Here is an 18,067-nt window from a genome sequence, read left to right as displayed (position 1 = left end):
CTGGAGGAGGATTTTCTGAAGTCCGCAAAGAACCAAAGGTAAAATTCCTGGTGTATTTTTCCAACTTCCAGGCATGGATTGTCCTTCCAGACAATGTACCAAGAGTTACATTTCTAACAAAGTAATATTTATGGTCTAGTATCTCTTTCTACATTTGCTTCAAGGTGATGTTTTTGTTTGGCTATAAATGGGGGATTTATTTTTGAGGGCTATGGGATTAAGACCTATTCCCTTGAGAATCTCAGACACTGGGGCTGAGCTGAGAGTGTGCAGTACTGAGTGTCCCAGTTGAGACCATTAACAAAAACAATTTTTTTTTTCCAAGTTTCTGTCCTTTAGGGACATTTTGCCTTATTTAATTCCACAAGCTTAGGGACCATATCGCCAACCGGGGACAGATCTTAGATTTTGCACACTGGATCTTCCGCTTACTCCAAACTTCTGTTTCTTCGTCTTTAAAATAGGGCTAATGAACCAGACGTGGCTGCCTCAGTGGTATTGGAAGGGCAAATGCATATATGCATGTACTCATCCTTTGACTCTTGGTTCAGAGAAATGGGCATCATTCTCTCCCCACCCCTGTGACTTAGATCTTTTCCCTTTTCTTCCCATAGCCTATGGGCATATGTCTATCCATTATCCCATGTGCTAATACGAATTTGAATCACTTGTTTGCTTGGCATGGTGAGCTCCTTGAAGGCAAGCATACTTATTAGTATTTGTGTAGGTCGGCCATGCCTAGCACGGTGTCCGGAACTAGTTCGCATCCAAATCTTCATGGAATAAATAAATGAATGCATGTAAATGAAAGGCATGATCTCTGATAGAGAAATCTACCCCTTCTACTTTACAGTGATGACTACTCAGAGTACAAAACCAACATCAGTAATAGTAATAATGTTTATTGAGGGTTTGCCATTCCAAGACATTGGGCTGATAGGTTTTACATGTATTGATTGTCTTGTTTAATCTACATACAACCCTATGGAGTAAGTACTGTTATTGTCTGAATTTTATAGAGAAAGGAGCTGAGGCTCAGAGATGTGAAGTGAGTCAGGCATGACTACATGCATAGTACAACATGGAATTCAAATAAGTCAATTTGAATACAGAATTGGAGATCTCATTCATTAGGCTGAGCCAGACCCAAAGTTTAAAAAGAACCAGAATCCAAGATGTAAACTCTCTTCATCAGTTAATATGTTGTTTTTAACAGTAGGGGAAATCTGTTTGCAGGTTCTCTATTTGAACTTACAGCTCCCCAAAAGAGCTTAAAACAAAATAAAGTGTATTGGTATTTACAGCCCTCATATTGGTCACATTTTGCTCTAAAATAAAGCATTCTGTGGGGGTAGGGGGTGGGGGTGGAGAACCAGAATCTTCTGTCTTCTTAAGAAAACACATAAATTCAGCGATTCTATGTGAAATGTTTTATGTCAAGGCAATAGATAATATTAGCACATACTATGTGCCAGGCACTGTTCTAGGCACTTGAGACACATAGAAATCAAGAACATGCGGATATGACTCATGGAATTTGCATCTTTGTGTGTGTGGAGAACACACTGCAAACAAAGAAATTCACTAATAAGCAAGACAATTTCTGCTACAAAGAAAATACAATACTATGAAGTGAAGGTGCCTGAGAGGAGACTACCTCAGCCAGGAAAAGCCTCCTTAAGGGATGATACAGTGGGGAAAGCAAACCCAACTGAGGGAAAAGATGGCAACTGGCTTGAGCTTGCTTGTGTGTGCCAAGGACAAGAATGCAGCCTGGAGGGACTGAAGGGGAACGTGTTACATACACACTATATCAGAGACCTAGCAAGGATCTTATCATAGAAGGCCTCGGTGTAGGATAGGGAGTCATTGTAGCTTAAGCAGAGGAAGTGACATTAGATCATTGCACTGGACAGATTGCTCTTGCTGCTGCCTGGAGTATAGATTAAAAGAACAAGAATGAAAATCGAGAGCCCATCTATGAGACGCTGTGGTTTTTTGATTGAGGGATAATAGTGGCTTGACTAGAGTAATATAAGGGAAATGGAGACAATGGTACTTTAATTATGCTATTTTGAGAAGGCAGCCTTTAAAGGAATTGATTTTGGTCTGAATTTAGGAAGTAAAAGAAAGAGAGAAATGAAGTCTGACTCCTAAATTTTGGATCTGACCAATTGTGTGAATGGTGGTGCCATTTAACGGTGATAGAGAAGACTGAACAGGTTAACATGAAGTGCAGATAAATCAGATAAGACATTACCCAAAACCAAGAGAAACAATCCTCGGTGTAGTTGAAACATAAACGTAAAACGAGTTTCAAAGGCGTAAAGAACCTTGTCAAAACTGAAAATGCTGAAAAGCTGCTAACGGGGGTACAGAGGGGCCTAAGGAGACAAAGACTGGACTCCTCGGGCCTCTTTAGAGAACTTTTCAACAGCTGCTAACACAGTAAACAAGCCCATGGAGCCCCCTCAGCAGCATGGGGCACATGGCAACGCAGGGAGCTTGCTGCAAAGGCAAATGGAAACCAGACCACCAGAGCTCACATTCCTTGTATTTCACCCATCATCAATGAATAAAGGGGATAATTTCTAGAGAGGAAAGGACAATCCCATGATCACATGGTTAGTTGGAAGTAGATGTGTAACTATTAAAACCCAAGTTCAGGGCTCTAGAAACACCCCATTGTGGCTTAGGGCAGCCTCACTTTCTTGTCTCTTCAGCTCTGCCCAGTTCTTTCCCCAATAAATCATGTATCGGAATGCACGTACTAGAATTTTCTTGTTGTGAGTGATTGTTTGGGTCTGTCCCAATGAGAAGGGGATCCAAATTGCTCTTGGGCAACCTTTCTCAATTGCCTGAGCAAAGGGTTTCAAGTCACAGGCCTTAACAATTCCATCCACTTAGGCATTTTTTTGGTCTCCATACTGAACAGAGAGCATCAGAATGACACTTGGCTTCTGGGCAGCAATTACCAAAAATTTTTGGAATGCTTGTCATGAGGAGAAAGATTATTTACTGTTTTCATTACTAGGTAGTGGCATTTTGTGATTTCTGTTGTTGCTCTTAATTGGGAGATTTTGTAGGCCACATTGAAATCGTCAAACTCAAATCAGCCGAGGCCTAGAGGTTAAATATTATTTTGTCTTTTGTAAATAAGCTGCGTTATCATTACACTGAACAGGACTTAAAAGGTATAAAAAAGTCCAGCCAATGTGCCTCAGTGGTTGAGTGTCGATCTATGAAGCAGGAGGTCACGGTTCAATTCCTGGTCAGGCCAAATGCTGGGTTGTGGGCTTGATCCCCAGTAGGGGGCATGCAGGAGGTAGCCTATCAATGATTCTCTCTCTCTCTCTCTCCCTCTCCCTTCCTCTCTGAAATCAATAAAAAACAAATTTTTTTAAAAAAGGTATGAAAAAGTACCCCCTACCTACCAACCCAATTATCCCCATTCTGAGGCAGTGAAGGGGTGTGTCCTGGCAGAGGGGCTGGGCATCAGGGGGACAGGAACCTAAGGAAGAAGGTAGTGGTTATTTACTAACTGATATGGTGGATTCCATCTTTTAGTAAATGATACAGCTGAAGTGGTTGGTTACTATCTCTGGCTGTAGGACTAGTCTCCAGACATGTTCCTTGAGGTGGGGTAGACCAGGACTTTCCAACCTGTCTTCTGGGACATCCTGTCATGCTGAATATTGATTCCCTCATTTTTCAGTTTAGCTGGATGGGGCTTGGGCAGCCATAGTTCTGGGTGGGTCATCTTGTGGGATGAGCATCCGGTTCCATTTATCCTTGCCCTTATATTTCATATAAACATTCTCATTTATGTTTGTGTCATTACAGAAATTTTTTCATGGAATTGAAATATGAACTCTTTCTCTCTGTTTATTAAAATGATGACAAATTTTCAAACATTAGCAATAGAATGCTTTTAGAAGCTGGTGATGACATGTCCAGTACATATACTCCAGCCTGGATGTTTAGTTCCTTCTTGAGGTGAACCCAACTCAACTTTTGCAAACCAAACAAAGCAAAATTAAATAGACTTTGTTCCATAATGCCTTCTCTCCATATTTGACTTTGCTCATTATCCACTTTTCTAAACCTTCTCCTCTCCCACCTTCTGCCCCATATCTTCTCTTCTATTTTTTGCTAGGACTCAGCTAACCATTATTTTTTCTGGCTCATCTTCTCCCCCCAACTCTACATTGGGAACATTTTTAAAATTCTCTGTCAAATCAAGTCTCTCCCTCTACTCTCTTTCTTGGTTATCTCTCTGGAGCGTATGTCCAAGTTAGTATGATTTTTCCTTTATTTCCTTGACAAGGTCCAGAAGGGATTTTCTCCAATTACTTGTTTGGCATCTCCACTTAGGTTTTCTTTCAATACTGTAAACTCAAGATGTTTAAAAGCAACTCTTCCCTTTTGTTCCATCTTCTACTTTTCTGTCCTTAGTTAATGTCACCACCTATAATATGTAAACTTTGCATTGTCTTTAGGTTTCCCCAGTGTTGAGTTACTTACCATGTTCCGTAGATCCAGGCTCCACACCTGTCTCCATCTATTTCTTTCTGTTTCATGTTTGTACCACCAGTTGAACTTAGGTTCTCATGATCTCTTACCCAGGTTGTTGCAACAGTCAACTTGCTGGTCTCCCACCTGCATGCCCCCCACTTTTCAAAACTTTCTTTTGTATGATTTCAAGATGGTTCTTTCCAGAGCCCAATTCCAATCTCTCCCTCGCTCCAGCTTGAAATTCTCTGTGAACCCATCTAGTCTACTAACCAAGCATATACTTTCCAATCTAGCATTGCAGATTTGTTTTCAATATAAACCCAATTTAACTTTCCAAGCTTAGCTACCATCATTCTAACTAATTAATTACTTATTAAAACATCGGTCGGACGCTCACTTAATGATAAACAATGTACTGCTGCTGGTGATAAAATTGTGAATAACAGCATCAACGTCATAGTCCTCATGGAGTTTTCAGTCTAGTGGGTGTGCAGGCAGAAATAAATAAAATTTGTGAGGTGCACAGGCCATAAGAGCTTATAAATGGAGAATTAACCTGTTCATTTAAATCTGGGAAGACTTCCCAGAGAAAACAATGCTCACACAAATAAGAGAAAATTACTTTTGAATGCTGCTGAAAAGCCATGGCAAAACACACGTATGAAGAAATGATGTTAATTGACAGTGAGGGAAAAACCTGCTGCTTGCAAGTGTCCCTAGTAATAGACACCTCCTGTTCTGTTCTCAGCACAGAATCTTGTTCCTGCCTCAGGACTTTGCTTCTCATGATCTTGCTCATCAGGATCTCAGAGCAGGCTTCTTCACATTCTTCTCATGTTCACCTTCCCCAGATCCCTTTATCCAAACTAGTTCTCTGCTTGTTATTCTCTCACACTATCATTTTATTTTCTTTACTCTCAGAGGCCCAGTGAACGAAATTCATGCACTCAGGGGGGATCCCTCAGCCCGGCCTGCACCCTCTTGCAATCTGGGAGCCCTTGGTGGATGTCCGACTGATGGCTTAGGCAGTTGGACATCCTTAGCGCTGCCACAGAGGCAGGAGAGGCTCCCGCCACCACCGCTGCATATGCCAGCCGTGAGCCCAGCTTCTGGCTGAGCAGCACTTACACAGGGGGAGCACACTGACCACCATGGGGCAGCTTCTACATTGAGCGTCTGCTCCCTGGTGGTCAGTTCACATCATAGCAATCGGTCATTCTGCTGTTTGGTCGATTTGCATATTAGCCTTTTATTACATAGGATATATAATAACCTTGATTTTTGTTCTATTTACTTGTTTATTGACTGTCTTCTCCATTGAAATGTAAGCTTCAAGAGGCTGGCTCCTGTCCCTCTTGTTCACATCACCAGTGTCTGACACCTGGTAAGTGCTCAATAAATGTTGCCAGATGAAAGAGAATAATGAAGATAAATATTTATATGCATAAATAAAAGATGGTGAAAGATAAATGTATATATGAGAAGGTTTATTCTATTTTGAGTTAATAATTGATTTTGCAGAAAGTTAACTATGTTATAGTCTCGTAATGAAGCAAAATTTCCTAAAAATTCCCCCGAAGATGAAGCTGCTACACAATTTTCACCAATTCTTTATTGAAGAGAAGAGATATATTTTGTTGTTTGCATAATCTGAGGTTTATTTTTAAAAGTCAGCTCCTAGAAATTTATTTTCAAATGCATAAAAAATAAGGGAATTAATAAGTGGATGGATAGATAGTAAATGAAAAAATGTTTGCTAAGATGTTCAAGTTGAAATTTAGGTGATGGCTATACTGATGCTCACTGTAAAATTCTTTCAACATTGCTGTCTGTTTACAAACTTTCATAAATAATGTTGAGAAAGGAAAAATACCTGAGCATATTCGTACCCTCAATAGAGTTTAGGTTCAATCTCTTATATTTTCTGCATCTTTAGAGTTGATGATTAGGTGATTAGCAGGGAGATAGTCAAGAAAGTTTTTTATAATATGCTGATTATGCAATACTTATTGTTTCATTTGTATACTTATATTTGGCATAATTTCCAACCAGGATAATTGTGTACTCACTTGGTTAATCAAAAGTTTGGCAACTAGAACCTTTGGCTCTCTCCTCTTCCTCCAGCCTGTGCTCTCAAAGCTGGGCCCAGGGGAGTGAATACAGTCAGACCTTGAGGGTGACTCCTGAGTCTTAGTTGTTGCAACAAGAGGAATCATTTTCTCGATTGTGGGGAAAGTCTGTCATCGTTTCATTTTAAAAATGATTCACTACCTCTCCATCTTGTGTTTCTGTGTGACTCTAAGGCTTCTCTTGCATTTGGTGGGTTTAGGATGGGAGGAACCCTCACTATAATAACAATAACCAGTATCAGATGGGATGGGTGTTCCTGGCTTGTGAAACTATCCCATTTGCCTTGCTTCATTTGATTGTTCTGACTATGCTGTGATGCATGTAGGCCAGGTAATATTATGCACCACACCTATTTTACACATTGAAGTGTGGAGTGTATACATGACCTGGCCAATTTCATTGTAGAGTATTAAAGAGATGAAATAAGAATCTAGGTCCCTGACCTCTAAGGCAGTCACTCTTACTTAATGCCTAACTGAAAACACATGCAATTTCTCAGAGGTGAATTTCGCCAGGAGGAATACAGTTTTAAAGGAAATAGGATTCAGGTAAGGCCACATAAAGACAGCCACAGAGAAGGTGAATTTTCCTTGGGTTGGAATCATGCTAAGTCATCACAAAATCCCAAATCCATGTCTTTACCCTGTTCTTCCATGTTTAATGCAGTTAAAGGTTAAATCTCAGCTTGACTACGTCCAAGTGAAACTTGTCTGAGCTGAGTACTCTTTTAGGATTGGTGAGTAGAAGTTTGTCAACAGGAGCTCTTTCCAAGTGGCCACTGTGCCTTTCATGGGCCCCTCCCGCCTTCCCCTTCCCAGGTACGTGCTCTTGCTGAGGTAGAAATGCTTATTTCATTAGCTTCTGGGAAGCTATTAGAGATATTCCAGAAACACCAACTGCCATGTCTTCTAATGCCACTTAATTCCCCATTACTTTGAATTTTCTGGCATGGAAATTAATGAGCATTGACTATGGAGTCAGACATCTCTGAGTCTGAAACTCTACTCCACCACTTTCTACCTTGTGACATCAGGCAAGTTGCTTGGGCTCCCTAGGCCCCAACTTTTTCTTTTATAAAATAAGATTAATTATAGGACTGTGTCATGGGACCATTAGGAGGGTTAAATAAAATAATGCCAATGAGAGGTACAGTTCAGTACTAAGTGGCTGGTAGATACTCTTAAGTATTGGTAATAATTTTAATAATTCAGAGTTAGAATATGAAAGTGCTTTTCCTATATTAGAAAAAATTTACCTTTCTATGTAGCTAGAAAGAATTACATTTATATACATCCTTTCCTTCCTTCCTCCCTTTTTTTTCCTTCCTCCCTTCCTTCCCCCCTTCCTTCTTTCTTCCCTTTCTTTCCTTCCTTCCGTACATCTTTACTGATTCTGCAAGCTAGGGTGTAATAAAAATTAATTAAGGAGTCACACAAATGAATGTAAAATTATACCTGTAGTAATTGTTATAGAGCATATCACAGTGGAGAAGCTTCCCTGGGATGTGCAGGTGAGTGACAGCTAACCAGATGAGAAGGCGTGAGAGCAGGGAGAGTGACAGGGAGGTTCAGACACTGGGTTCAGGAGCAAAGACCCTGTCGCAAAGAAACTGTGAGGACTCAAAAGAAGCCATTGGGGCTGCAGCAGAGAGAGCACGTGCCAGAGTGTTATAAGGGGGGGCAAGGTACATGGGGAAGGGACAGTGCAGGCAAAGTCTGTAGGCATTTTTCCAGGTTGTTCTTTATTCAAAGAGCCATGGGAATCCATTGAAGTGTTTCAGGGAGGACTGTATTATAACAATCAAGAGTCATTAGAAAACTACATTATGAAGGGCAAAAATGGAATGCCCTGCAGGCTGGATCATCTAAATTCCAAATCAGTGCTCAGAGATCTGGGAAACTGTCAAAGTAACAGCCTTGGTTCTCCTCCTCTGGGAAATTTATTGAACAAGTAATATTAATATAGTCATGTGTCTCCCCAGATGCAAATACCAGTCACTGCAGGGTGAGATAGAGAAATCAATTGAGAGACTGAATTCAGAAAAAGGACTATTTTATTGACTAGCACTAGTAAGTTAAAATGTACTCCATTATAAACTTTTGTTCTTACCTAGCACCTGTTTTGAACTGTAAGTGAGAGCAGGGAGAGTGACAGAGAGGTTCAGTAACTAGTATAGAGTGTCTGTGCTTTTGCTCATATATTCATGTGGGAAGGGGGGTGGGAGGGGGAACAGCTTACAGATGACCTCGGCTGCAGGGAGAGAAAGCAAAGGGCATGACCTCCATTTAGTTTTCATGTTTCCCTTACATCATCTGTCTAAATCTCCCAGATTTGTTCCGTTTCACAGTAACCAACTCCATTTGGGGAATTGCAACATGGGCTAGTTTCCACCTTGAGGAAGGAAGGTCTTGAGGTAGTGTGTCCAGGGAGAGGTCTGGTTGCTATTTCGAGTGACTAGGAGGACAAATCATGCTTGAACTTCTCTGGGAGTTGGATAGAGAAAGCAACCACTGTGCTCCATTCCTACTTGCAACCCTGATTTCAGGCAGGAGTAATCTGTAGATCCACTGGCAGGAGGATTCTCGGCTCTTCCACCCAGGGCTTACATTATGAAGAATTATGAAGTCAACAAAACTTTTCTCCCTTTTCATTCCCTACCCAACTTCCCAATTGAATATTACTAGTATTTAAATGCCCAGTCCTCCCAGACTACCTGTTTCTTGGCGTTGGCATGCATGGCTTACCCTTAGGACATGTGAGTAATTTAATGTATTTCCTTCATTGCCCCTCCATGGCCCCTGCTCCCTCTGAGTCAACCCCAGTGGCTTCTTTCAAGTCTCCACACTTTTTTTTTTCTGCCACAGGGTCTTTGCTTCACAACCCAGGGATTAAATTAAGAAACAAACAAAACAATAAAACCCCACATATTTTGCAGAGTTTGGAAGAAGGGGATGAAATGCTTCCTGGTAGAATGTCAGACAACAGATAAACCCCTAACGCGGGGCCGGAAGACGTGCCATTTGTTTTCTTTCCCTGCAGACAAGGTCATGTGTAAACTGCCCCCTCCCATCCCACCCCCCACCCCCTGACTAGATGAGCAAAAGCACAGACATATTAAACATCACTATACTAGCTACTGAGAGTGTCGACTCATCCTTCTAATATTGAAACTCTTTCGTCCTAAGACATGCTTCAGCAGGGGGTTATGTAACAGATGAAAATGCCTTGACATAGCCTATGGTCTAGTTTATAGAAAATATATCCCTCTCTTGCAGTAGGGTCACCTAATAATGAGGTTTGGCAGTTCTGTTTTGGTGGTTAGGGATTAGGCAAACAAATCTTATAGTCAGGGAGAGTCTATTCTTACTTTACCAGTTGCTGTTGGGACTAAATGTAGGAAGCACTTTCAAGAAATGTTACAACTTGGAAACAAATTATAAATATATATATATGCCAATTACAGATGTGCAGTACAATAATGAAAATCTGAAATGAATATTTAAATATTTAGAGATTTTAATGTTAATTACACTCAACATTTAAAGAAAAAGAAGTTCAAGTGTTTAAAAAAGGAAAAAGTAAAAAATTAGTGCTTTGCCAGGAACTTCTTAAATGTATGATTCTCTTCAAAGAGCAATTGCCCCGTTTTTCAAAAAGTGCTCTATCTGAAGTCTCTCCTTAACCCTTTTCTCATTGACCCTTGACATTGTCAGTGAGACGTTTACATGGCTCCTGTACTTATGCCCAGCAACTGAGATGATTTGAATAAGGCCTTTTGGTAGGACTAAGTTAAGATCTTTTGGAAAAAATAATAACATTGGACTCCACTTCCCATTTGACACTCTGGTCAAAGCCATCTTGTGTTCCTTCTGCTTCTTATTTGCAGGGGAAACCTTCAGGGAAAGTTATCATGTATCCTTAGAGTTCACACTCCTGGCACACTCCGGTATGCCAATGGCGCTGACAGGTAAGCAGGAAGTTCCTACACATTCACCAGCCTCCTTGAAAGATGCAATTACGTGCACATCAAGGCTGGCATCTGCATCATGTTTCATAATATGCATCCATCCAGAGGGCTGCGGATTTCTTCAAGGACCTGTGGGAAGAGTGAACGAGATTATCAGGAGGTGAGACTCTAAGATAAAAGCTGCTACTCCAGGGAACATATGCTCTTTTACTTGGTTCAGGGCCACGTTGTCATTTTCAGTTATGTGTGAAAAATACCTTCTTCTGTTGCCCAGTGAAGGGAGTCAAATACACTGACTTGTGTTTTTAGCAGGTGAGGTCACCTTTCCTTTATGGAAGAGATTGTTCTTCTTTCAATTACTCTCTTCTGTATCCCAAACCATCACCTACCCTTTTCTCTCATTTTTTTAAAAAATCTTTTGAGATTCTTTAAGATAAAGCATGCAACTGTATAACAATCCATCCAATATGCATCTACCCATCTTATTTTAGAATGTGAAAGATACTTTTCTAGGCTCTGGGGATGCAACAGTGCATAGGAGAGAGGTAGGCCCTGTCCACGTGGAGTTTCTGGTCTAGTGGGAGACACATATTAAAGAATTTGTTACCTAATTTGTTGTTTAGTCATGATTATGACACAAGTCACGAATGAAGAGAGCCAGGTGCTGCAAGAGCATGTGACTTAGTCATAGGCGTCAGGGAAGACTGAGGAGGAAAAGGCATTTGAGATGAACCTTGAAGAGTGAATGAAAATTGACAAGGTGATAAGGACAGGTTGGAAGAACATTCTAGGCAGAAGAAAAGGTGACAAAGCAAGTGAAATGGCAAGGGCAGGGGGTTATGTAACAGATGAAGGGAGGCCAGGTATCTGGAGGGCAGAGAAGGAGGAGGAGAGGGGTAGAGTCAGACACTGGAGCACTAGGCAGGATCAGATCAGAATAGGACTGGCCTTGTTGGCTTCTTTCAAGATACTGTTGTGGTTTTACTTGCTTGTCTCCCCCCTCCTCTCCCCCCGCCCCCAATCCTAAAAGGAAGTTATTAAACCCAGATCACTGGCTGTTAGTCTGAGCAGCACAATGCTTTCTAGGGAACTGAATGCTTTGGGATGGATATGAATTTCCAGTTCCCTCAGGGCTTGCCATTCTTGGTCAGTTATCCCTGGGGTCAGTCTATAGAGGATCAGTCATCCCTGCCCGATTCACACATTTATGTCCTACTGGACCCTGCAAGCATCTTCGTTTGCAACCCTGGAGCAGAATCTTTGAGAGTCCCTCCCACCACTTAAGTTGTCAAGCATGCAAAGGCTCTATAGGGGACACAAAGGCAAATAGTACACAGCCCTGGTTTTAAGAAGCTTGAACTTAAGTAGAGCAGAAAGGCATTTCCACTAAGAAATACCTAGAAGGCAGAAGGTACATGGTAAAATTATTATTATTATTATTATTATTATTATTATCAAATCTGCAGTTGATGCTGTCCATGTCCATGCCGGGCATACAGGAGCCTCTTAATAAATGGTTCCTGGGTGAATGAATCACAACCCAGTGAATAGTCTGGGGACATGAAGAAAAATGAGAGCTGAATTGAGGAGACGCTGTTATTACCTGACAATATCTCCAAATGCCTTCAATATGGGCTTATTCACATACTGCAATCCATGCTTGGCACACAGGGACCTCACCAGAGGTGCCACCTTCTGATAATTATGGCGGGGCATAGTGGGAAACAGACTAGGGGAACAGAAACAGGAGATACACAACTTAGACCTACAGAGCAACCGGAAAGAGGTTCTTTCCCCCATTACTAAATAAAATTATGTCAGCAATGCAGACCCAACCTTGACTTTGCACAATACTGCTACAGGGAGTTAAAAAAAACTCTTGCCAAACACTCTTCTCTTATCTCTTAAACTTCTGTGAGCCCTGTGGTTGGCAATGTTTGGGAAGAGCTAAGAAAATAAATATTAGCACCATAAAAAAATATTTATATTTGGCAGCTCAAATGAAAGTATGGATTTATTTATTTATTTACCATTCTAAATTATCTAGAGAGCTGGAGCTATTTACCTTCCATCTCTGTCTGTCTGTCTGTCTGTCTGTTTCTCTATCCATCTAACTCCTGCATCATGAATACATAAGTTCTAGTAATGGCATATGGGGAAAAGTTCTAGGATAGGAGTAAGAAGTGAGGAAAGACGGGCTTTCATCCAAGGCTTTAACTAATCAGCCAGATGACTTTCTTGGGTTTTTATCTCCTCTTTGATGAAATATAAATAATAATTATTTCTTGTTTTGATGGGATTTTAATATGAAAGAAAGGATAAAAAAATCCTTTGAATAGGTATAAGATCTCTTCCTTCACTATCACAGAAATGGCTTAGATAAAGAGGTTATGGAAAGTCTCTCCTCTGAATATTCTGGGGAGATTAACTCAAAGGGTTATCATTTACTCTTTCTTTAGGGCATGTTTGCCTAGCTGACCCATTGGTAAAGTATTTCCAGATACCATTTGGAAATTGCAGCAGAGACTGGATTTCATTGTTGATTATTTTGCAACCTCAGTCTAAAGATATAGAGAGATAGGCATTTAAATTAAATTGCAATTAAGTTTCAACACAACTTGGTTACCCAGGTGTCATTTTTTTTCTTGGGTTTTGCCAACAAACCGAATGCAAAGAAAACAATCAACAATTTCTAAATCCATGGGAATCTGTAAACCAAATCACTGGTAGTTTCTAAGATTTCACTCTATTTACTCACTATTGTCCTACTTCCTTCTTTTCTTTTTTATCCTTAATGTTAGTTGAAAGATAGCAGTCTTTAAAGAATTCTGGTTCATTGTTTCCCCTCTGTGATCCCAACCCTATGGCTCTGCTCTGGACTGTATGGAGGCTATTATAAGTCAGAGCCCATTCCCCTATCATGGGTTGTTTCTATCACTTACTGGTGCTCGATTTGGAAGTTCAGGTGCCCAGTGAACCAGTCATTGAAAAAGGACTGTTCAACATTACAGGTTGCCAGGACCTGCAAAGAAAAAGTTTACATTAGATATAAATAAGTTCAAGTGTCAAACAGAGAAAATGTTTAGTTCCCTCTCCCGCGCCCCCCCCCCCCGCCCCCCCCCCCCCGCCCCTGGCAATCATTCAATAAGTGCTCATTGATTACCTCTTTTGTGTAAGAAACTATGAGGAATATTAAAGATAGGTGGTCCCAGGTAAATAGCTTACAATTTAAAACATAAATAAGACATTTTGCAAAGAAATATATATAAGGTAATAGATATGAAAAAGTGTATAGAATTTGAGGGGGCTAAGTCACCATCAGCTCTTAGATACAAAAGACTAAGGTGTCACCAATGAGGACCTTGGCAGATGAAAGTGAGAATAGAGGATTTTGGGAGAGATTGTAGGGTTTAGAATCCATTTCCATAGAATGGAATTGAAAGGCTTCTCAATGGGGAATAAGGCATTAAGGGTTTTAACCAAGGGTTCTGTGCATAAAAGTACATTCAATGTAAAGATTTTCCTTTGTAATCTAATGTATTTTATTTTATACATTGAAAAGTATTATCATGAGGAGATTGTAGCTTCTTCAGACTGCAAAGATTAAGATCCTTTGTGAATGTTATTTTACTCAATACCTTTCTAAGGTTTAATTCCAGTTGAGTTGACATTTTGAATATTATTTTTGTGGTTGTTCTATGTCAGCATTTCTCAAAGCATTCTTCAGAAAACCTTGGGGTTTCCTAGGACTTTTTTCAGGGGATCTGCAAGGTCAAAATTACTTCTGTAATACTTCTAAGACTTTTTTTTTCTTTTCATTCTCATTCTCTCATGCTTGTACAGTAGATTTTCCCAGAGGCTACTAATATAGGATGGCACCATCACTCTGAGGTATTGCTTTGATTCTTATATTAATTAACAATGAATTCATAAATGTTTGAAAGTATTTTAATTTCAACTATAGTAAATATCCATGAATATAAATAACTGATATAAATACAAACTCTTTCAGGTTCGCAGTGACTTTTAAGAGTGTCAAATGGTTCTGTAAATATGAGAACCACTGCTTGATGCCCTATGGAAAGTCCACTGAACTTGGAAGTGAGTTTGGAGAAGGAAGCAGAATTATGACTGGATTCTCCAGTCAATCGTGGCACAGCAGGTGGAAGGCCGAGGAGGTAGAGCTCTTCTGCACTGGTTAGAACTCTGAATCGTTCACAGATGCTCGGAGAGCATGTCATGTCTCCTCACTGAGGCTCTCTACCTATACAAAGAAATGAAGTGCATTCCAGTGCCCTTTTTGGTGTAAATTCATTCTGTAATTGAAAGGCTGTGTCATGTGGTCAGCAAATCTTTTCTATAAAGTATCGAACTGCAGATATTTTAATTCTCTGCAGAGCTACTTAATTCTGCTGTTGTTGCATGAAAGCATTCATAAATAATATAAAATGTATGAACATGGTTGTGTTCTAAGAAAACTTTATTTACAGAAATAGAAAGTGGGTCAGATTTGGCCCTTGAACTGTAGTTTATTGACCCTTGATTTAGAGCAGTGGTTCTCAACCTTCTGGCCCTTTAAATACAGTTCCTCATGTTGTGACCCAACCATAAAATTATTTTCGTTGCTACTTCATAACTGTAATGTTGCTACTGTTATGAATCGTAATGTAAATATCTGATATGCAGGATGGTCTTAGGCGACCCCTGTGAAAGGGTCGTTCGACTGCCAAAGGGGTCGCAACCCACAGGTTGAGAACTGCTGGTTTAGAGCAAAGGCTCTGAAATCAAACTGCCTGTGTTTAAAACCTGTTTGTAACACCTATTAACTATGTGATCTTATGCAAGTTACCCAACTTCTTCATAACTCAATTTTATCATTTGCAATGTGGGAGTAATCATAGCACCTATCTCATGCAGTTCAATGCACAGTATTTGACAGTGCTTGGTCTCTGGCAAGCATTGGATAAGAATGAATTCATATTATTGGAGATAACCAGACTCTAAATCATTATGCTTTGAAGGATCCTCTCCCAGGAACTTCATTACTACCTGAGTACTGAGCCAGTCTTTGTTCTCCTCTCTGCTCATTTTCATTGGTATGTGGCTCATCTGTGTAACACATGCAATCCAGGGACTTTCAAGAAACCTTTTGGAGAATAAAAGGAGGAATTGATGACTCCTTGAGGTGTTACAGTTCCAATCACTGGGCTTACATAATTGCTGACAGAGTTGGCTGAGTATTGGAGGGAGTAAAAGTGACTCCAGGGTTCGAGTAAAATAGTGGTCATTTATTTTTCTCTTTAAATCTAGAAATGACACAGTAGGCATTTGGTCACAAGACCTACCTTGCTGCCTAATGTGCAGAAGCAGTGCCCCAAAGTTTGCTGTAGCATTGGTGCAAGGATAAAAAAATACCTAACTTAAGGGCATACACAGCCTAGGCTTTGTCATCAGATAGAGCTGGGTTCAAGGTCTGGTTTGGTACTGCCATTGGACCTTACAAGCTCTGTAGCCTTGGGCAAGTGATTAAATCTCTCTTAGCTCCAGCTTCTTTAGCAGAAAATAAGATGATAACTATCTACAATACAGGATCCTGTGAAGATTGCAGCAAATAAGAGAATGACTATTAAGCCTTTAGCAAAGTGCCTAATGCAGAGTAGCTATTATTATCTTTACTAGAGGCCTGTTGCAGGAAGATTCCTGCAAGAATAGGGCTTCCTGAGACCGCAGTGAAGCAGAGAAGGGAGCAAAGTCCACTGAGGCAGGCTTCGCTCCCTTCTCCACTGCCTCGCTCCCTCCCTTCGCCACTTAGCCCTCGGCTCCCTCCCTTCTCTGCTGCTATGCTCTTCCCCGGGTCACGGTCCGGGTCCCGGGTCCCGCGGGCAGCATCGTGCGCTGCCGGCCCCGCCTGCAGTATGGAAATTAGCCGCCATCTTTGTTGGAAGTTAATTTGCATATCACGCTGATTAGCCAATGGGAGGCGTAGCGAAGGTATGGTCAATTACCATGTTTGTCTATTATTAGATAGGATTATTATGTAGGATTTAGAATAACAAAGTAAAATAATGAGGGGGGTAAATTGGGAAGTTGAAGAGGGCTATTCAGTGGGAAGTCATTTTGGTTTTGGGAAAATTCCTAGTCATAAAGACATGTGTTAGACAATACTCATGTGAATGGGCCAAAAACAAAACAAAACTCGAGGACTGTATTTGTGACTAATTGTATAACAGGTTATTTTAATTTCTGTTCTGTGGAAAGTGCAAAGCATTCCAACAAAAGGTTTTAATGTAGTTGGTTGGTTTTTTTTGCACCAATGCTCTTGATTGCTAAATGCAATGGTCTGATCATGACGCTGAATAAATGTGTCTTTTAAAAAAAATTTCTTCTCTTCCATTATCTTTGGAAGGATTATGATGTCCAACTGGATTACAGTTTTAAAAGATTTTTGGGTCAGGTGAAATACTTTATTGGGAATTAAGAAAATGGGAACAAAAAGAGAAGATTGGGCCAATATTTTTTTCTAAGGAGCACTTCTTACTCAAATATTTCAACTGTTTTTTTCCTTCACAGTTACAGAGAATGGGGCATGGTGTAATAATCTTATGCTAATCACAAATGGTTTAGATAAGGAAGATAAGAGAATTATCTAAGGAATAAATGGATATTCTTGCTTTCTTACTTGACCAAATATATGAGCAATACTGTTCCGAAGATTCCATAGAAAGGGCCAAATGTGATGAAATAGCGGATGTAAAAACTGCTGACCCAGACGATGTCCTGCAGAGAGAAGTGCCTGAAAGTTAGATGCTCTGAACATAATCTCATTTCCCCCTTCATTGGTCTAGGGTCCCTTCATGTACTGGTTAAATCTTATGTCTCACTATTCAAAAAGCTCTATCTGGAAGAGACTAAGCACTTTCATTTCCCATTTTCTACTTGATTTAGCTTCAGAGAATGAGTTGTTACTCACCCTCCAATATCTTCCCAGGTACATCACTTGCATGGATTGCAGGTTGAAATATACTGGCATGAGGAGGGGAAGCCCAACTGAAAACAACAATAATAACAAAAAATATGTTGAATAAATGAGTAGAATGTGTCCTCAGTGCAAGTCAGCAGGGCTCTATCTCCTTAACATGCCACCCTGCAATGTTGCCTCTGAGAAAGACAGAAGGCTTGAGATCCAAAATGGGATTTTTTGATTCTACGAGGCTGAACCAGGAATTTGGTTCAAGCTCCCTCAAGAAGACTAGGGAAGCTTTCAAGATTTGAGTCATTCTTGATGGGGGCATCCCAAAAGAGCTTTTGCTGTGAGCTTTCAAGTTATCTCAAGGTCTATGGAAACCTTCCATCCTTCACAATCCTCAGGATAGGGCCTGGTCACAATATGTGAAGGTGGCATAAATAAAGAAGCTGTACTCCTTTCTTGGCTTAAGAATTATTTACCTGCCTTTC

The 18,067-nt window shown here is 40.4% G+C and overlaps 1 protein-coding gene across 2 annotated transcripts in view; it reads right to left on the bottom strand.

The window, feature by feature from the left end:
* Window positions 1-10,138: 10,138 nt before the first annotated feature.
* The window catches only part of LOC308525169 (fatty acid desaturase 2-like protein FADS2B), a 29,338-nt gene continuing 21,409 nt past the window's right edge, over window positions 10,139-18,067 (bottom strand). Inside the window, exons 7-12 of one of the 2 annotated variants that reach the window (XM_081099950.1) lie at window positions 17,583-17,659; window positions 17,292-17,389; window positions 15,662-15,758; window positions 13,555-13,634; window positions 12,216-12,341; window positions 10,139-10,741 (exon numbers count right to left, since the gene is read on the bottom strand). In XM_081099950.1, coding sequence (XP_080956076.1) covers window positions 10,690-10,741; window positions 12,216-12,341; window positions 13,555-13,634; window positions 15,662-15,758; window positions 17,292-17,389; window positions 17,583-17,659 — 530 coding nt within the window. In that variant the 3' untranslated portion in view covers window positions 10,139-10,689. Of the gene's footprint in view, window positions 10,742-12,215; window positions 12,342-13,554; window positions 13,635-14,250; window positions 14,377-15,661; window positions 15,759-17,291; window positions 17,390-17,582; window positions 17,660-18,067 lie in introns of those variants that run through there. The other variant, XM_081099951.1, reaches the window with a different exon arrangement.

The sequence above is a fragment of the Myotis nattereri genome (genome assembly GCF_964212035.1).
Source record: "Myotis nattereri genome assembly, chromosome: 9".
Classification (NCBI taxonomy): Eukaryota; Metazoa; Chordata; class Mammalia; order Chiroptera; family Vespertilionidae; genus Myotis; species Myotis nattereri.
This window is presented reverse-complemented; position numbering and strand designations above follow the sequence as displayed.